Source organism: Pectinophora gossypiella, chromosome 21 (genome assembly GCF_024362695.1).
Source record: "Pectinophora gossypiella chromosome 21, ilPecGoss1.1, whole genome shotgun sequence".
In the NCBI taxonomy this organism is placed as follows: Eukaryota; Metazoa; Arthropoda; class Insecta; order Lepidoptera; family Gelechiidae; genus Pectinophora; species Pectinophora gossypiella.
In genome coordinates this window covers 5,862,831-5,884,194 of record NC_065424.1, presented here as the reverse complement: position 1 = coordinate 5,884,194, position 21,364 = coordinate 5,862,831, and the positions used below count along the sequence as shown (strand labels likewise).

Here is a 21,364-nt window from a genome sequence, read left to right as displayed (position 1 = left end):
AACGCAGTTTAAAAGTGTAGCCATTTTATATAAATTACCGCACTTGATGGTAATAATATTTTCGGATTAAAAATAATTTTATTTCATAATTATGCCGTTGAAAGCCAAAAAACCACAACGTTGTTCTACTATTAGACTTTTTAAATTTTATGTGTTAATATTTGGTTAATATTGTACACAATATTTAAAGAATTTGGCAAATTATCATATTCCTATAGCAACTTTGTATGCAAACTGTCAAATCAGCGACGATCAACAACACCCACTTATCGAAGATTTTTACCGATTTTCTTGAAGAAAATCCTTATCAGCAGGTTTTGTTTATTTAAGTCGACGTTGCAGGTTTGTTGATAGATGATTTATATACATAGAAAGGCGACATGGATGCGTTAAACCATCCGTTTTTATACATTTGGTCAAGTGTTAGTGTTGGGTATTTTATAGTGTTGAATTGGAATGTGTTATCTAATTGATTTGTTTTTTACATTATTATGAAGGTATTTTAAAGTGTCGGTGTTGATGTGCAGGCCCAGATGACGAACCAGGCGTCCCCGGTTGAGGAGCAGGAGAAGCTTCTAGATGAAGCTCTCAATGTTGTCAAAGTACAGGTAACAGCTTTATAAAACCATAGTTACAAGTAGTTGTAGATACCTAGACATATAACCCCTTCATCTCACTAGTGTATATCCCATGTTTCCACCTTTTTTCGTGTATCAACATCGCTCAAAGCTCTGAATTAAAATTGATATTATTTAATCTATTTACAGGGTTCAGTAGTTTTGCTCAATAACAAATGCAGTACTTATTTAAACTGTCCGTTTTGATGTTTTTCCTGCTCATCAAGTTTTGTATTAATTTATAACTATATTGACGGAGCAAATTGCTAAAAATATTGTTTTTTACAGGCATTTCAAATGAAGAGATGTCTGGACAAGTCGAAGCTGATGGATGCCCTGAAGCACGCTTCCACCATGCTGGGAGAGCTCCGGACCTCACTTCTCTCACCCAAGAGCTACTATGAACTATGTATCCTTTTCAACTATATTATTTATAATAATTGACAGGTATTTACTTTTTAAATGCAAAAAAATATTTACTAGAAAATGGAATTCCGTAGTCTCTGCTTACCCCAGTGGGAAATTGGTGTGAGTTTTTGTTTGTATGCGTGTACTTTTTACTGGGTGCCTAAGACAGTAATGAGATAAATGTATTGTTGTCAAACTTTTTATTTTTAATACCCACATTATTATTTGTTTTTCATGTGTGTATATTGATACTTCCATAAGATTCACACTACATTTTAGGTTTTCTTTTTTTCATTTTTGTGCCCAAACATGCGATCGGTCAACTGACCATAAGCAGTTTTGATGGTTTGGTTTTAGTAACGTGCAGGACAGGCCCCCTCATTAGAAGGCTGCCTTCATTAAGGTGCTACTGTATGTTATCCCATATGTGCGTCCTTTTGAGGCGGCTCATATAGTGGTTGTCACTTAAACTCCGGGCCAGTTTGTTTTGGTTATGAGTAATTCGATTTAGGTTGGTACGAATGTATAGAACTGTAATTCTCCTCCCCACACATACTCATATTGGGTGAGGCTGACCTCACCCCCTCTGGGTCTTACTTTAATCTTGAATGGCCATAGACCCTCGAAGTAAGGGGGAGAGCACGCGGATTGTGTTTGGCTCGCAATTGCGCCAAACTTTAGAGTGGGAGTCCGACCGCACTCCGTCCGCCTCGTCGGTTCTGAGTCACACAAAAGAATAGTCATAGGAAAGTGCAATGCGGTTCGCCCAGATGCTGTCAACCCTTAATCATCCAGCAGCACACATTATTTTTTATTTCGAAAATATATTTTCTTAACAATCCAATCAGACATGGCAATAACTGATGAGCTACGTCATTTAGAGTTGTACCTTCTGGAAGAGTTCCAGAAAGGACGCAAGGTGGCAGACTTGTATGAACTCGTACAGTACGCTGGCAACATCGTGCCTCGTTTATACTTGCTTATCACGGTTGGGTTGGTGTATATCAAGACTAATACTAATCTCCGGAGGGATTTGTTAAAGGTAACCATTTTAGTTTTTTATAAGAAATAATAATTGTGGATAGTGCATTAAATTATTTAGATTGAATGTACTTTGAATGTTATTGGAAAGAGTGTATCATACTATAAAGTTATTTGAAAAAATGTATGCTTTTTTATTGAAAAGAGTGCATACTTTTGAAAGTTATTAGAAAAAGTGTATACTTTTGAAAGTTATTCAAAAGAAGTGCATACTTTTGAAAGTTATTACACACACACACACACACAGACACACACAGACACAGACACAGACAGAGGGATTGTGTCCTCTAACATGATGGACTAATGTTATGGGCGATAGGCTGATCCCTTATCACCATAAGGTTCATCATATCCATCTTTGGACTTCGTATCAACAGTGGCTGCAAGTTGTCTTTGATTACTTGTGGCTCTGCCCACCCCATTAGGGATTACGGGCGTGAGTTTATGTATGTATGTATGTATTACAAAACGTGTATACTTTTGAAAGTTATTGGAAAGAATGTATACTTTTGAAAATTTGTGGAAAGAGCGTATACTTTTGAAAGTTAATAGATTTTTTAAAGTTATTAAAAAAGGCATTATGTTCTCAAAGTTAGTGGAAAATTGTTCAAAAAGTTATTTGAAGAAATGCTATACGCCCCTGCCTACCCCTTCAGGGATTCAGGCATGATGCTATGTTATGTTATTAAAGGAAGCGCACACGGAAACTAAAACAAACTATTTGACCTTGTTCAGGATCTAGTCGAGATGTGCCGTGGTGTGCAGCACCCTCTGCGCGGATTGTTCCTCAGAAACTACCTCCTCCAGTGTACCAGGAATGTACTGCCTGATACTTCCGAGGCTCATAACGAGAATGAAGGGACTGTGAGTATACTTTGAGCACACCTTGGACACTTCATACAAAAATCCTTTTACTCGTACTCATACGTAAAAGAACCCTCCTTTTACCTCGTATAACCATTCATGTATAACCAACCATACATTAAATGTAATTTTTCAGGTAAAAGATGCCATCGACTTTGTCCTGATGAATTTCGCTGAGATGAACAAATTGTGGGTCAGGATGCAACACCAAGGGCACTCCAGGTAAGGCAGTAAAAAAAAACATCATCATCATTCATTCATTCATCATCTTCATTCCTCAGCTCAGCAATGGGCTGATAAATAACTGAACGATTTTCTGTCATTTCAATTTTTTTTGGTAGTCAGGGGTACATTCATCGTAAGATGAACTAAGTACCCACACCTCACCGAGCTTTCTGTTAGACCAACGTGATAGGTGGTGAGCCGTATCGCCGGCTATAATGGTCGAGCCAAGTGTGTCGGTGAAAATTTCACTAAAGATATTATAACTCTCTGTCTGTTGTCCAAAATAAAATAAGGTTAAGGCTAAGGTTGCCTGGCAGAAATTGCTGTTTAGCAATAAGGCCGCCTATTGTGCTTATATTTTATTCGTATGTTTATGTCCTTTATATATGTTGTTGTGCAATAAAGTATTATTGATTGATTGATTGATTAATTGATTGATAAAATATATAAAAAAAAAAAAACTCATTGGAGCAAGTCCGATACCGGGGTTTGAACCGACGCTCCCCGTTTGGAAGTGCCGGTGTACCACAGTACCATGCATGGGAGTGTCAGCACAACGGGTACAAGTCCTCAAAGGAATTGGGTCGCTCGGCGAAGCCTGTAAAACCCCAGTGGGCTTCTTTTTTTTTTTTTTTATTTATTTGGATCAACCAACAATGATACAATATGGTTTAATAATTAATATTACAATATTTGACTTGGTAATTGTACCACCAGCGGCGTTGACCGCATTTTACTAAATAAGTAAAGAGGAAGCAGATCGAACCTCACACTATTACAATAATTAATTAATACAAGAAAGAGAAAAATGTAACGAAATGTATCAATACAATAGACAATAAGTTTTAACTATTGCTTATTACTTAGTATTGATGAAGTAGAGTTAATTAGAGTAAATTACAAGATGATAGTATGATACTATAATACTATGATTGTACCAACAGTTGCGCACCCGCCCAGCCCTACGATAAAGGATTATCTTGGGATCAGTGTAAAACCACTGGACGGGTGCGTTTACCCCGACGACAGCATTACATGGAAGAAACAATAAAATTGTTACTTTTAAGTATTAAGTTGAGTCCCGTTCTCGGAGCCCTTCCAATAACATATGCCTAAAGGTACCAACTCGCAAATTTTGCATATCAAGATGACTGAAATGTATATTGTAAGTATTCACAATACGACACATGGGTGACCTTTTTCCAGAATTAGTACGGCAATGTTTATATGCAAACAGTTTATGAGTATTACGAACATGTGATCGTCGTGGTACATTATAGTGAAGCCCACCAATTAGGTCGATACAGTCATACTTATGATGGCATATATCATACAGCAACATTGTCTCGAGATACAGACGTCTGGATGATAGTGTAAGTAAGTTAAATTTATTCAATTGTACGGGGTACGACATACGACTACGGCAGCACTTGAAAGATGTACGTCGAAAGAACTTTTTTTGTAAGGATTCTAAGATTTTTACGTATTTATCATAATAGGGGTTCCAAATGGGTACTGCATATTCGAGTTGTGGTCGAATGAGTGACTTATATATATATAAAAACGTAGATAGGCGGGTAAATTGAGAACATGAACGCATGACAAAGCCATACATTTTATAGGCTTTAGCAGTGATTGTCTCTATATGAGTATCAAGATGCAGCTTAGCGTCAAGTATCACGCCAAGGTCCCTGATAGATTTGACGGAATCCAGATGCACACCACACAACACATAAGAATAGTTGCTTACAATCCTTTTCTTAGTAAAAGTTATACTCTTGCATTTATTTAAGCTGAGGGATAACTTATTTGAAATGCAGTAGTTAGAAAAACGATCCAAATCCTGCTGGATATAGATGTGATCATCATAGGAGGTAATGGTATGAAATATTTTAATATCATCTGCATATAGGAGAAAGTTGCAAAACTTAAAACAGCGATGGACATCATTAATAAACAGGATAAAGAGCAGCGGTCCCAGTATGGACCCCTGGGGAACACCGGAGGTCACTGGCACAAATGCAGACTCGTAACCGTTGATGACCACTTTTTGTGTGCGATTGGAAATGTAAGACATGAACCAACGCCACAAACTACCCCGGATACCATTGTAGGCTAACTTCTCCAAAAGAATTTTATGATCCACCCTGTCAAAAGCTTTCCGAAAATCCGTGTAAATGGCGTCAGTTTGTATGTTCGCATCTAATTTTTCAAAAAGATATGAAGTATATAAGATTAAGTTTGTGGTAGTTGATCGACGCTGAACAAAGCCATGCTGTTGTTGTATAATAATAGGATGTAATGATGGATATATGTTACTATGTACGAGTTTTTCGAAAAGCTTTGACAGGGCGGGTAAAATTGAGATAGGCCGGTAATTTTCAATATCATCCTTCGATCCTCCTTTGTGTACTGGCACAATTCGTGCAGATTTCCATATTTTAGGAAAATATCCTTCTCGCAAACTTCTATTGTACAAATAGTGTAACGGCTTAGTAATTATATCAGCAGTATACTTAAAAAAGGAAGGGGGAATGTTGTCCACACCTGCACCCTTTGTTGCGTTGATAGACAATAATCCCTTGTGTACCGATTCTAAGCTTAAAACGATGTTACTTATGATTAAATCAGAAGAAGTATTTGTATCTGGGATCATGTCAATGTCGAAATTATTTGTTATACGCGATGGTTCAAAAACTGAACTAAAATAGGAAGAGAACAGATCGCATATGGCGTCAGGATTAGTAGCACTAGTGTTATTATAGTGCATCTTACTTGGTATGTATGTAGATTTTTTATTTGTATTTATGTATGTCCAGAAGTATTTTATATTATCTACTATACTATCTTCAACTGTCTTAATATAATTTTGGTAACACTTATGCGATTCAGCCTTAAATCTGTCTCTGTAGAGAGAAAATTCATTATAATGCGAGATGTCTTGGTACACTTTCCATTTTATCCAGGCCTGATTTTTGTTTTTAAAGATGTGTATTAACGACTTTGTAAACCAGCTTGGGTACTGAGATGACTTAACCAATGTAGTAGGTACATGTTTACGTATTACCGCATAAAGTGTTTCATAGAATGTTGATACCGCTTCCTCCACAGAAGCAGAGCCATACAAGTTGCTCCAGTCTATTCCAGCCAATTCGGCACAAACCTTGGAATAATCGACCTTAGCGAAGTTAAACCTGATTTGAGGTTTCCTATGTAAAGGCAGCAAGTTATTACTGAACGGTATGACACAATAGAATGCAGGATGTTGGTCATCTATCGGCACCAGCGTAACAGGTGTTAAGAAAGATCTGCTATCGACTAAATTTGTTATAAAAAGGTCTAGGAATCTATCAAGATTATTTTTGAATGTGTTTAATTGGTAACCATTTATTAATGACAAAAAGTTTATGAAAAGTTTGCTTTGTGGGCTGTTATCCGCACGAATTATAGGAATGACATGTATGTTGTTACAATCTTGCCATCCAAGTGTTGGCATATTAAAATCTCCGGCTATTATATAATTATTGACATCGGGAGACTGTAAATACAAGCTTAGGTATTTAAAGCAGGATTCGTAGGAATTTGAGTCGAGACTCGGTGGGATGTATACGGCGCCTATCAAACAACAATAATTTCGAATGCGTAGTTCAATCATAATATGGTCAATAAGTGGCGAGAGCGCAGGTACCGGCGGAGGCGGAGGGGCGCACAGCGTCGCGGCCAGCTCGCGCCGCACGGCGATGAGTACCCCTCCGCCGTCCTTCCGCCCGCACCTCGGAAGGTCCCTGTCGTAGCGGAACACTCGATATCTATCGTCTATAAACTCACTGTCCAAAATCCTACTTTGAAACCAAGTTTCTGTAAGTATTAAGACATCATAGTTATGCTGCAATATGCCCATATAAATAGTATGGAGTTTGGTTTTAAGCCCGCGGCAGTTCTGGTAATATACAGACAGTATTGTTTTATGCATGTTTAATCAAACCAGTATAAACGATATAGAATTAATGTGTAAGTTATTGTTATTATTACTATTAAATTTAGACCTGCCCAGATTCAAGTAGTGTATTAAAAGTATTACGTAATGGTTCGCAAAGTGAAATAACGACCTAAGGTAAATAGGAACACACATTTTATAGAAAGAAGTTAGGTATAACGTAGTAGTATTCAACTCTTTAATTATTTTTATAGAACCAGTATAAGTGACTATTGTAGCAAGAGGACTATTGATGACGACGTACTGTTTACTAAAACAAATAATGAAGAGAATTACTTGAAGATTTACCAGCGATTCAATATCTTTTTTAATTAAAAATGACATATAACTCGTACGTAACATTCTAATATTTGTAAGTGACTGCCATAGATAACAAGAGGTATGCGTACTATCCATTTTCGAATAAAAATGTAAATAGTGTATAGTAGGTAGTATTATGTGGGTTCAAGGTATTAGTTTTTAGACACAGAAATAAAGAATTAATTGACATACTGTTCAAAATATTATAAGACAAGCCTGTTGCTATTATGATACATCCATTAACATTAATATTGTATTTTATACAATGCAATTTAATGTTTTTAATTTTACGTAAGGATTTTGGGTACATTTTATAATTGTCGCAATTGTTCATTATAATAACATAATGGTGGGTAATACGCGAGAGGTTAGACCTTATCGTAAGGCGATTTGCATACGGCGCCGCGCACCGCCGCGGTGGGCGGTGAGGCGGTTCTCATGTCGCATTGGCCTATATGAAATCCGTTGGTGCCTCGCACACGTACACCGCCCGACCGCGCGGTGAAGCGGTGCTCTCGCCGCCACCGCCCCTCCGCGCTGCCATCCGCGCGGATGGGCGGCGCCTAGCACACGAGGAACCGCATAACCGCGCGAATCGTCGTGAGTGCAGGACGTGTTAATGTAACTTAAAAATGGATTTCGATGTCGAGAAGTTTATTTCGGAGATTGAAAGTCGCTCTGCTATTTGGAACGTGAAAAAACTTTTATAGAATAATATGAATGTCCCATTTCGAGTTCTGCTGTGCAAAAATGGATGAACCCAATATCTTCTTATTTTTTTCTTTCTACGCCATAAATAACTCCACAAGAGCCAGATTGCTGCCACCACTTCAGCGTCCATTATTGCCAGTGTCTGTGATCAAACTGTCTAAAACCGCGTTAAATCCATCCGCGCGGACAGGCGCGTAAACCGCCTCAGCGCGCGGAGCACCGCTACGAAATCCGCTTCACCGTCGCCGTCCTCCGCGGCGGTGCGCGGTGCCGTGTGTGAATCGCCTAAGTTGTAAACACATAGAGTAATGCACGGGTACGAGACATTCAACGTGTTTGATTGACAAAAGTAACATACAGATCAGTACAAATATAAATACTACTGTAGTTTTATTAACTGAAATACCAATTCGTTTGTCATTTTTAGATATTAACTTACGGTTATTTGGAGGGCGATTCGATTTTGCATAAATCATTTTTTGAGCGGATTGCAATAACCGGGGAAGTATCGTTACAACGAGTAAGAATGGTTCCGTGTTTAATCCAAACATATTTAAATCCACAGTTCTTGGCCAAATCTCGCGTTTCACGAAATAATTTCTTATTTTGCAGTGTGAGATGTTCATTAACGTAGATTGTTTGTGATCTTCCGGGAATCTGCAATTGCTCTGAAGTTACTCCTTTTATGCGTCTTGCCGAGGACACGAAATCATCACGGAGTGTACGAGTAAAGAACTTGACTATGATGTTCTTGGGTCTTGAGACATTTTGGCTAGCTTGAGGAACACGGTGAATAGCCACAACATCCTGTTTATTTATAGGGCACTTTATAATGTTCCCTATTGCTTCCAGGATGTCAAGCAGATTTTCAGATCGTTTCTCTGGCACGTTACTGATTTCCACGTTACACTGCCGCGCCTGTTGCTCTAGAGAGTCAATTCTGTATTCTAGTTGAGCAATTGCTTGTGTCTGCGGCAAAGATGCATTGACCTTATCTTCAAGTTTGCCCAAGCGCTGATCCGTGAGTTCGTTTCTTCTTATTAGGTCGTCGTATTTGTCACTCATATATTGAATAGATGTTTTTAATTCTGTAAATTCTACTATGAATTTGGAGAAATTGTCATCTTGTTTCTTGAAGAATTTTTGTAGGCTTGTTTCAATACTGTTTTGAAACTGCTGCATCTCCGTATGAAAATCAGATGATACTTCTTCGTCCATGACTTTTCCCCTGCGTTGAGTCACAAATGGCGGTGGGGACTCATTTTCTATGGGCGAATCATCAATACTCATCTCTCCCAGCATCTTCGATTTACTAGGTTGTTGGAATGTGCTGTTCATTCTGATCCCTCTGATGGCACACTACTCTGTGCGGCCGGTAACACGTCGCTATCGCACTCACTGCAGCTGACTGGCGCGCGGGCCGGTAGGTACTAGTTGTACCTAATGCACTTACAAGCGAGCGAATAACACACACGGGACGCGACCGGTTTGCGCTAGTGCGCCTCGACGAATGATGAGCTTCTGGAAGGAGTTAGGTTGGCTTACTATTAAGAGTTCTTCCTGATGTATTGCTCTGCTCGTGTCTACCATCAGAATGAATGTACCAATTTCCCAAACCCTAGTATTGGAGTATTTTCTTCCCACCTCCGTCACATTTTACGTTTTATATTTACGCGGGAATGTAACTCACCAATCACGTGCTACCTCCACAGTTAATATCCCTACAGATGGCACCACTGTTAATCATAGACTAAATATCGCAGAATAATAACTAAATACCATTGTTAGAGCATAGATTAATAACTAATAACTGGACAAGTGTTACAAAATATGTTTGATTTGTTTAAAATCATGACATTACGTAGTCAAAAATAACACGCATAATGGGCCATCTTAGAGTCTAAATGCGGAAAACAGAGCCCACTAACTAACTAACTAACCACAGGACCATAGTGACTTACATTATTTTACTCGTAAAAACTTATATACATACATACATAAACTCACGCTTATTTCCGACCGGGTTAAGCAAAGACTATGGAATTCACAGAACTCAGGCATAACACATGAATACAGTATAATTTGAGCGGCTTAATTGCTCTAGAGCAAATTCAAATTCAAAAATATTCAGTAGGTAACATAGTTACACTTTGAATCGTCAATTTTTACATAACGAATGTCTCATCCGTCTAAAAGTCCACCTGTATAGCCGGGGAAAAGAAGCTGCAAGAAAAACCTCGGCACCGGCAATCCATCCATTCCATTTGATTTAGAAACTTACTTCCCGTTTTTGTCTTCTTCAGGGACAAAGAGCGTCGAGAACGCGAGCGTTCAGAGCTGCGTATCCTGGTGGGCACTAACTTGGTGCGCCTCTCCCAGCTGGAGTCAGTGACTGTGGAGGACTACAGACGCCTGGTTTTGCCCGGCATACTGGAGCAGGTGGTCAGTTGCCGGGACGCTATTGCGCAGGAGTATCTCATGGAGTGTATTATACAGGTGAGTTAAACCGATTCAGACCAGAAACCAGAACCGCAAACCAGATGGCTGTTCTGTTGAGAACTGGACATCTGCTGCAGCGGTGGTGGCGGTCAGGATCGTAGAGTTAAAGAATTACTTCAAATTCATACAAATTTATTGCAAATAGGTAACATAGACATGTTTTATATGAGGTCACCTCGAAAGAAGTGCGGGAACGACAGCGGCCGCGCCGCGCTTCATATTGCTGTCGTCGTGTGCGTGTGCTGTGTAGACTACACATGGCCTAGCATACACACAGTGTAGTGTAGTACTACACAGTGTAGTACGTGTAGCAGGCACACACATGCTAGGCATACTAAAACGCGCCATGTATATAACTTCTAGTATACAGTGAAACTGTACCGAACACTGAGGCGATGATTCAGCTCATAATTCTGAGTTAATATCAAGTGGAATTTTCCACTGTAAAACGTATGGAATTGAAAATAAAAAAGCAACTCAGAATCATGAACTGAATCATCTCCTTGAGTACTCGTTACAGTGTCAATACAATCTGGAAAGCGATATATAATAATATGCTTGGCGGCTGATTAAAAAAAAAAAAACTCCTGGAATCACCGCCATTAGGTCACCTGAATCTGATAATCCACCTCACAACCCACACGATAAGTAGAAGCCTACCATTTGGGACATTAAGCCGTTGGTCCCGGTTACTACTTACTGATGTATGTGGTCGTTACATGAACTATGTCAGGGGCTTTTGGCGGCTCAGTAATAATCCTGACACCAGCGTCGAATGAATGACTGGGTGAATGAATGACTGAGTGAATAAATGACTGAGGTAATGAATGACTGCGCGAATGAATGACAGTGAACGAATGACCGAGTGAATGAATGGCCGAGTGAATGAATGGCCGAGTGAGTGAATGGGTGACTGAGTGAATGAATGGCCGAGCGAGTGAATGACTGAGGAAATGAATGAATGAATGACGAGGTGTTTAAGGTCACCTTCACAGGGTTGTGTGGGTACGCGATAGACGAAGCACCAATATTTACGTGCCGTTCCTCGTTCCCAGGTGTTCCCAGATGAGTTCCACCTGGCCAACCTGCAGCCGTTCCTGAAATCCTGCGCCGAGCTGCAACCCGGGGTCAACATCAAGAACATCATCATAGCACTCATTGAACGGCTTGCTGCTTATAGTCAGGTATGCAGATAGATAGATAAAATACTTTACCCACAACTGCACCAGTGGCTGTTGTTCAGGAATCAGAATCATTTCATCATCATCTCCTGGAGGGTGAAAATGGCCACACCGGAGCAATTCATTTAAGAAGGCAATGTTGCAATTTGACATTTGCGCATATAAAAGTAAGCGCGCAATGCAAACAAATGTCAAATAGCAATATTGCTTTATCAGATGAATTGCTTCGATGTGGCCATTTTAACCCCCCCCCTGTTATCCCGTTTTCACAGGGTCCGCTTACCTAACCTGAAGATTTGACAGATCCGGCTTTTTACAGAAGCGATCAGAAAACAAAATCATTTATTCAACGTAATTATCATGGTTAATCCGGTCCCAGTTACTACTTACTGGTGTAAGTAAGTAGTGGTTACATGAGTCATGTCAGGGGCCTTTGGCGGCTCACTAATAACTCTGACACCAGGGTTGATTAGGTTGATACTCCACCTCACAACCCACACGAGAGAAGAAGATCATGGATAAACTTTTTTAAGTTTTTAGTCTGTTTCCACAGAGGAACGAGGGCAACATCAACCTGAGCGTGGTGCTGGAAGACGGCAAGGAGCAGGAGGTGCAGCTGTTTGAAGTATTCTCAGACCAGGTCGCGGCTATCACGCAGGTAAACCACTACAATAACAACGGAAAGCTGAGTGAAGTGTGGGTACAGTCATGAGCAATATAATGTACCCACTTTAGGACTCTGTCGCGCTAACATATTTGACATTTAGTGAGACTTACAGTTCAATTTGTCAAAAAAGTTAATGTGACATGGTACCAAAGTGTATACATATTAATGCTCGTGACCGTACTTAGTTCAGCTTGCGACGGATGTACATCTGACTACCCGTTCAGGCTGTTTATGTTTTATGTATGTATGTATGTATAATAAAGGTTATAATACCAACAGACCCGCACAGACATGCCCCCTGAGGACATGTTGAGCCTGCAACTGGCGCTGCTCAAGCTGGCTCAACGCTGTCACCCGGACAAACTCTCCTACGTCGACAGAGTCCTCGCTCACACGGACAAGATCTGCGCGGACATACACCAGAACAGGTGAGAAATTAATCATTCATCACCCTCTCCTTTATCCCACTCCAACTAGTGAAAATTGAAATATCTAATTAACTATGTATACTTAAACAGTGAACAATATCAAAACATATTTCACACATCATTCATCATTTCGCAGAACCTCAGACACTCACGACACACATACGTCCACTCACAAACAGATCACTCTGGTTCTGATGAGTATAGAACGGTAACTCTCCGCCCCGCACTAATTCGTGTACGCCGAACTAGATTTACCTCACCCCCTCTGGGTCTTATTTTAGTTTAAATGGCAGTAAGCCATTAAGGAGGAACACACGGAATGTCTGTCTCGCTCTCACACAGTAAGAATGAGATTTTTGTATGGAGTGTCCGAGGAGTGAGTATACGAAACAAGCACTCCAAAAAGATGGGAAAAATTCTTAACTCTGGTGTGTTTTGGTCCCGTGTCCCGTTGAATATATGTATAATCCAGAATTTGCTGATATTTTAACTCTTCGGGTTAGAGAAAATCACAATCAGTGTACTTGCTTCAGCTGTACGGTCACGAGCATCAAATGCATATACTTTGGTACCGTGTCGCATGATGTTTAATGACAAATTGCACTGTAAGTCTCACAAAATTATTAGAAAAAATATTTTTCCCCAAAACTGGCAACCCGAAAATCTTCCACAGCGGTAAAACCCACTTGGAGCACAACACGCCAGTCTTCAAGGAGCTGATGAAGATCCTGAAGCTCCCAGCGGACCACTACAAGAACATTCTGACGCTGATCAAGCTGCAGAACTACGCGCCCCTCATTAAACACCTCAACCACCCAGGCCGAGTCATGATCGCTGTGCACCTGATCAACGACGTGCTTGACAGCGATACCCTGATCTCTACACCTGAGGATGTGAGTCTTATCCCTTTTTCCTACGACGTCGTCTTCTACCAGACCTTCAACTGAATTCCAAGACGTTTACTCGAAACTTTCTCCACTCGACTCTGCCTCAGCTGAGCATATTTGTATTTTAAGTTGACATTCACGTCCTCGACTTGAATACTTTACTCACTGCCAACATAATAATACGAAAATAGCGACGTTATACCTCCGACTCAACCTCCCTGGACTGACACACGGTAATTAGATTTTTGTATGGAAGGATCGGATATCCTATGTTTGTCTACAGGTGGAGTCAGTGCTGTCAATGTTGGACGTGTTGGTCAAAGACCAGCCTGACCAGGGAGCCAGCGAGCCCGACGTGGAAGACTTCATGGAGGAACAGGGATTACTCGCCAGGTATGTATCTTTTACCAAAACTTGGTTTACCTCCTCACTCCTAGCCTGGAAAGTCCCTCATAGGCTCGCTTCCTATTACATGGGACTTTAAAGTGGTGAAGAGTAGGTGTATATACTATACACATGTGCCTTCGGGGACACAGACGTAATGCTATGTTATGTTGTTCAATACAATACAATACACTTTATTGCACCAAAATAAAAAGAAATAATTACAAAAAGACTCTTAACTAAGTACATGGCAAATGGCGGCCTTATCGCTTAAAGCGATTTCTTCCAGACAACCATAAGGTGAGGAAAAATGTAAAAATTGAAAGAAAAATTGTTGTTCATACAATACATTGTTACCAAATTGTTTGGTTAGGTTAATCCACCACTTGAAGTCGGACGCGGCAGACCAGCAGTACTTGATCCTGGTGGCGGCTCGCAAGGCGCTCCAGGGCGGCGGCGCCCGGCGCATACAGCACACCTTCCCGCCCATACTGTTCCACGCGTACAGGCTCGCCTTCCTCTACAAGGATCTCAAGGACCAGGTAAGAAAGAAAGGAAGAAACATTTATTACTTCCGGACACCACAGATACAGACAGACAGGTACATTACATTCAACACAGGACAGAAACTACACGGAAATCGATACACAAAAAAAAAAGAAAACAAAGAGAAAACCAAGATCAAAAATCATTAACAAAAAAAAAAGAATAACCAAAATTATAAAAATAATAATAATAATAGTAAGCGTTCTAAATGCAACGCATTGACGGCCCGATTTACATGATCAATTCATCATCAATTTTAGAGCCACGATCTTGTCGGTGTAGAAAAAACCGTTTCCGTTCACCGTTCCAGATTCAATAGAAGTAAATATGAATTGTGTGTTTCAGGACGAAATGTGGGAGAAGAAATGCCAGAAGATATTCCAGTTCTGCCACCAGACCATCAGCATGCTCGTCAAAGCTGAACTTGCAGAGTTACCATTAAGGTAAATGTTGTTCATAAGTTCACTTTTTTGACGTGACTTTTTGTAGATTTGCCGCGAATGGCATTAACTACTTGGCTGGAAAATCAGCTCACGACGATATCTCAATTGGAGTATTTCTTCCACTTCCATCAAAGAGTAAAAGAAAACAAGAGCGAAGTCTGATAGAAGATGGGATCTTCTTCTAACGTGTGGATTGTGAGGTGGATAACCTTACTCATCACGGATCATCTTACTTTGTGGACAATCAGCCTATTGATATCGCTTTGTTAATGACAATGACAAACTTCTATTACACGGGTCTTGATCATAGCTGGCTAGGAGTGGGTTTGTATACTATACATCTCTGTCTACCTCCATGGCAGGCCTGTTTTTTTTACTTATTGTAATTTTGCCGCGTATGGCAGTAATTACTTAGCCTGACTATCCCGACGACCCGATTACTCTAGCCATAGAGGCGGCCAATCAACTCGCGATACTAAACATTTCAGAACCAATTTATTGCTATCGACCAACTAGAGTCGATTAATTCTTTCAATTATTCTTCCTTTCAGACGACGCCCTGAACCGAAGTTCGCGCCCAACTGGGCACCCTCAGGCCTGTTGTCTTAAATTTTGTACCGGGTGAGAGCCCTAATGCCATCTGCGGCAAATCTACAATAAGTCACGAAAAAAAATTGGCTTGACCGGTTACAGGCTGCGTTTCTATTGACGCGGAGCTGTGCAGGAATCAACCAATAACCGTGAGGGAGAGAGTGACAGAGCGTCTTCCTTTTTCGCTCTCTCGAACGCTGTGGTTGGTCAAATCCGCACATCTCCGCTCTTCTCGGCCCACCTCCGCGTCAGTGGAAACCCGGTCTCACGCTACGTTCTTTCCCACAGGTTATACCTCCAAGGCGCTCTAGCAATCGGGGAGATCGGCTTCGCGAACCACGAGACGATAGCGTACGAGTTTCTGTCGCAAGCGTTCTCGCTGTACGAAGACGAGATCTCCGACAGCAAGGCGCAGCTGGCCGCCATCACGCTGATCATCGCCACCTTCGAGCAGATCAATTGCTTCGGTGAGTCTTATGACCCAGTGAACTAGACCACATCACTACGTTATTGGCAATAAATTTATTTTATTCTTATTCTTACCATCAGGTGAGATAGTGCGCGAGCCTATTATATTTAAAAAATAAGTGACGATGTGTTTTAAGTTTACGCGGTTAATGGCCCCGATTCCTGCAGACACTTCCTAATTTTACTTTAAGTTATACGTGTCATTTTCTTATCCGCCGAAAAGGAAAGGGACGGATGATTCACAGCTCTTAATTTTAGGAAGAATGAGTAAATGAATGAATAACCCGGGCGAATCAAAAAGGTACGTCCCTGGTATGCAATCCGTTTGACGTGCTGTCTACTTAACTGTGTCGGGTTATTGACGAATGTAAAATTTTTAGACGGTTGGTTTAGATTTGTGCTTAAAATTGACGTGTGTTCCATAAATTTTATGCTTGTCGATTACCCGTCCCTTTCCTTTTCGGCGGATAAGAAAATGACAGATATAACTTAAAATAAAATTAGATGGTATTTACAGGAATTAGCACCAGTGTGCGGATCATATTTAAAAAATAAGTGACGATGTGGTCTAAGGTGGATGACACTTCCTTAGCAAAACAAAAAACTATCCTTGAAGAGCTCTCAGATTATAACGAGTTGGAAAAAAAGAGAACCGCAGACAGTTCCAGTCCTTTGCTGTAATGTATAATGAAAAATGTATAGGTTTTGATACTTGTTCTTCTTCTTCTATCGTGTGGGTTGTGAAGTGGTTTACCAACCCCATCATCATCATCATCAACCGGATCGTGAGCACAACGCTCAACCACTGGACCACGGAGGCCGTTGAATTTAAGGCCGTTGTCTTGTCAAATATCCTATTGGGGCAGTTAGAGATACATTCATCGCATGAACAATGATTTGTCTAATTTACAATTATTTACGTACAGGTGCAGAAAATGCGGAGCCGATGCGAACACAGTGCGCTCTGGCGGCGAGCAAACTTCTGAAGAAGCCAGATCAAAGTCGCGCCGTGGCTCTCTGCGCACACCTCTTCTGGAAGGGCGCTAAGGATGGACAACAGGTAATATTAAACGAGGTTCTAAAAGAATGACGTAGGAAGGATTTCATCAGAACGGATTTGAGGTTATTATAAGGTTAACGGCCTCCGTGGTCCAGTGGTTGAGCGTTGGGCTCACAATCTGGAGGTCCAGGGTTCGAATCACAGACGACGGCAGGCAGTTCCAATCCTTCGCTGTTCGCATCAAAAAGGAAGGTGTTGTGTGTGTGTGCTTAGCACTGATGTTAGAGAGCTCCGTAACCGTAATCGAAACTATCGGATATCCGATATAAAAAATAATCCGTAATCTGAATTAAAGTTTCGGGTAATATCGGATAGGGGCGGAGCCTAATTGAGACATGTTATAACAAGTTGTTTTGATCAGCTGGCCGCTGCCAATGCCGACACACAAGCCTCGCGCATTGTTTATTTTTTTCTTCCTTTGTTGTCAATTTGTCATAACATAAATATATTAACTTGTCGTTAAAACCACTTTATTAGGTACCTATTTGTATTTTACTTTTGAAATTCCTTAAAAAATAATATTCGTAACCGAAATTATCTGCAACTAACGTATAATCCGAAATAATTTATTATCCGTATTCGTAACCGTATCCGGTATCATTCTTATATCCGTATCCGAAATTTCATATCCATAACATCCCTGGTGCTTAGCACTAATAATATTCTAACCTTAAATTAATCAGTGTCAGGCCGCCATTTGCCATGTACTTAGTTAAGATACTTTTTGTAATTATTTCTTTTTATTTTGGTGCAATAAAGTGTATTTGTATTGTATTGTATTGTATTGTGAATTGTACGTTTCAGTGGCCTCTAAATGAGGCGTCCCGTGCGCTAGACTGCCTGAAGAAGGCGGCCCGCGTGGCCCAGCAGTGCATGGACGGCGGCGTGCAGGCGCAGCTGCTGGCCGAGCTGCTGGGCCGGTACGCGCTGCTGCGAGAGCGGGGCAACCACGCGCTCACCACCGCGCTCATTGACGCCGTAAGTATATAAAGAATAATACTACGAATAGGACGGCAACTCTCCGCCCCCCACCAACGGCTGAACTACGTTTACCTCACCCCCGCTCAGTCTTGCTCCTTATTATATGCTGTAAGTATAGGGTGCAGGTCACGATTGCATGCAGAGGGCGCAAGACCGCTGGAAGCGGAGGAGAGAATGCCTACATCCATAACTAAAGAGACGACGGGTTACAACGATGATGATGACAAAGCATAGGCCTCGATACCGACCCCGCCAGCGTGGTCGGTACGCCCAGAGCCGATGTTCGCGCCCAACTGAATTAAAATCTTGAATTTTGTACCGGGTGAGAGCCCTCAGCGTTCCCGATTTGTCCGGCCAAGTAGTTAGTGCCATTTGCGGCAAATCTACAATAAGTAGATGTAGATGACTCCACAGTTTTAAGACAGTGATTAAACAGAAAGATTTTATTTTAAGGACTATTTAAAAGATAGAAATGCAATAAAGATATTTTCGAGTTTGAGTTAAGATAAGCGAAAACCAATACATGACAATACCAGGAAAAACAAAAAAAGAATAATATGCTAATGAGGTCGCTCCAAGGAGGCCGTTAACAGTCCGTTTGGACCTTGAAAAGCTATAAACTCCTGAGATGATTGAAGTAACACCCGTTCTCCTCCCCAGATAATACAGAAGATCCGCGAGGAGCTCGCGAACCTCGACCAATCAGAAGAAGTGGAACAGATCACCAAACACTTCCACAACACCCTGCAGCACCTCAAGAACCGCATGGAGTGCCCAGACCCCGACGGACTGGGGTACGAAGGCCTACAGCTCTCTTAGGGTTGGTATTTGCAGGTTCGCACTGATTGACATTATACTAGCTCTATCTCCCTTACACTTACCGCAAGAGGTTGGCACTGTTTTTAAGGTTCGGACTGTTTTTAAGGTTGGCACTGTTTTTAACACTTTAACTGACACGGCTTTACAGTATGACACTTGACATCACGTCCACGGTTAATGGCGTACTGTCCGTGAAGGTGTTAAGAGAATTTTTGGGACAATCGCCTTTAATACCGGTCCATCGTAAGTATATGGGGCCCTTTACAGTGTTTGAACTACAACAAAATTAAGTTTGCCTTGGTCAGAATTAGCATAAGCGGGATAAAACTATTAGGGATATGGAAATGGTCCAGATTGTATGGTTTATGGTAAAAGTGAAGGTGAAGTAATAAGCGATGCTGTTAGAGGGAACAGGGATTTTTGAATGGCTCGCCTTCAAGTCACGTTCGAAAATATATACCTATTTCACCTAGCACATCTGAAACAGTCATTCGCAAGATGAGACAGGTGTATATTTTCGCACGCGAGTTGAAAGCCTTCATTTAAATTAGCTTGTCTTATTGCGAGGTTTTATTAACAAAAATCACATCCGAGAATTGTTTTTTTTTTTTCAAAACCGCGCATACTTTTTTTTTATTTACAAAGCGACGGAATGGAACTTAGCTAAAAATGACTTTCAGTTTTTAATTATTTTGGTGAGATTTAAGCGAATGAGGAACTGTCCAGGCTGCGTTACCCAAAAAAAAAAAAAAATATAGAGTTGCCTTCGTTTAACCTTCTAAACTTTCAAGGACAACAGACTTTTTTCTAACAATTCTATTCATATCATATCATAAACTGCCTATATACGTCCCACTGCTGGGCACAGGCCTCCCCTCAATCAACCGGAGGGGGTATGGAGCATACTCCACCACGCTGCTCCACTGCGGGTTGGTGGAGGTGTTTTTTACGGCTAATAGCCGGGACCAACGGCTTAACGTGCCCTCCGAAGCACGGGATCATCTTACTTTTTCGAACAATCAGGTGATTCAAGCCTGAAAAGTCCTTACCAAACAAAGGACAGTCTCACAAAGTGATTTCGACAATGTCCCCATCGGGAATCGAACCCGGACCTCCAGATCGTGAGCCTAACGCTCTAACCACTAGACCACGGAGGCTGTTCAATAGGCTAGTTTCCAACTAGTCAAATCAGTTACTTTTTACTAAACGTCAAAACACGAAATTACTATGGAATTTGTATGAAAAAGCACTCTGTGACGTCATAGAAAAACGTGACAAAATGTCGGACTTATTATTACGTTTTTCTTGATTAAAATTCATAAATAAGTTTAATAGAAAAAAGAAAATGTTTTTCGTTAGTTTTAGATGTGTCTTTATTTAGTAATCAGAATTTCATAATTTATCTTGAACCTAGTACACGACCCAATTCTATTACGAGTATATATTTGAATAATTATGTACCCGAACAATGAGAAAATGTGTAATTATCACGTTAAAGTTATACAGCGCCATCTGTATTCTATTTGGGTAACGTGGGCTGGAAAGTCTCTTAATGTTGCTAAAGTGGTTCAAGTTTATTGGAATGTAATTTACTAAACATTCCTAGTATCACGAGATAGTGATGTAAAAAATAAATTATTATTTTAATTATTATATATTATTATTAACATAGTTCATAATGGTACTAATTCCTGTAGACGCGGTACAATTTTATTTTAAATTATATGTCATCTTCTTATTCGCCGAAAAGGAAAGGAAAATAACATTCCTGCTGATTCCCGTATAATTTTAGATTTTAGACAGAAATCTATTTTTACATAGGCCGATAACTCGACAGAATTAAGTATACAGCCCACGTCAAACGGGTTATATGCGAGCGAGATACCTATTTGATTCGCCCGGGTATTTCATTCATTCACTCATTCTTTTTTTAAATTTGCAGCTGTCAATCATCTGTTCGTTTCCTTTTCGGCGGATACGAAAATGACGTGTATGATTTACAATTAGATGTCTTCAGGAATCAGGGCCATTTCCGCATGTAAATAATGTAAGATCAATTCAATTGATGTGTGTATCGATAACTTAGCTTTAATATACGAATAAGTTGATAATTCATAATTATAAATAATTAGTAGAATTTTATAGAAGCAATATATTATGTGTTATTGTAATATTATTATGGTTTTATTTTGTTGGTTTCTATGCTAGTGGGAGCGAATAGAAAACAGATCGTGTCCTTTCTAACAT

The 21,364-nt window shown here is 40.4% G+C and overlaps 1 protein-coding gene across 1 annotated transcript; it reads left to right on the top strand.

Moving 5' to 3' along the window:
* Positions 1 to 242: 242 nt before the first annotated feature.
* LOC126376501 (vacuolar protein sorting-associated protein 35) lies at positions 243 to 21,290 on the top strand. Its single transcript, XM_050023932.1, has 18 exons — positions 243 to 342; positions 528 to 608; positions 906 to 1,026; positions 1,874 to 2,067; positions 2,802 to 2,930; positions 3,067 to 3,152; positions 10,467 to 10,659; positions 11,718 to 11,846; positions 12,397 to 12,501; positions 12,790 to 12,938; positions 13,612 to 13,831; positions 14,109 to 14,218; positions 14,583 to 14,751; positions 15,101 to 15,198; positions 16,078 to 16,256; positions 17,184 to 17,317; positions 18,122 to 18,295; positions 18,959 to 21,290. Exons 2-18 carry the CDS (start codon positions 534 to 536, stop codon positions 19,115 to 19,117), a joined length of 2,424 nt encoding a protein of 807 aa, XP_049879889.1. The 5' UTR covers positions 243 to 342; positions 528 to 533; the 3' UTR covers positions 19,118 to 21,290.
* Positions 21,291 to 21,364: the final 74 nt, after the last annotated feature.

Coding starts and splice junctions, on each gene's coding strand:
- LOC126376501 (XM_050023932.1), top strand. CDS start 534: ATGACGAACCAGGCGTCCCCGGTTGAGGAGCAGGAGAAGCTTCTAGAT. Junction 15,199..16,077: donor CTTGCAGAGTTACCATTAAG/GTAAATGTTGTT, acceptor TCTTTCCCACAG/GTTATACCTCCAAGGCGCTC. Junction 18,296..18,958: donor CCACCGCGCTCATTGACGCC/GTAAGTATATAA, acceptor TCTCCTCCCCAG/ATAATACAGAAGATCCGCGA.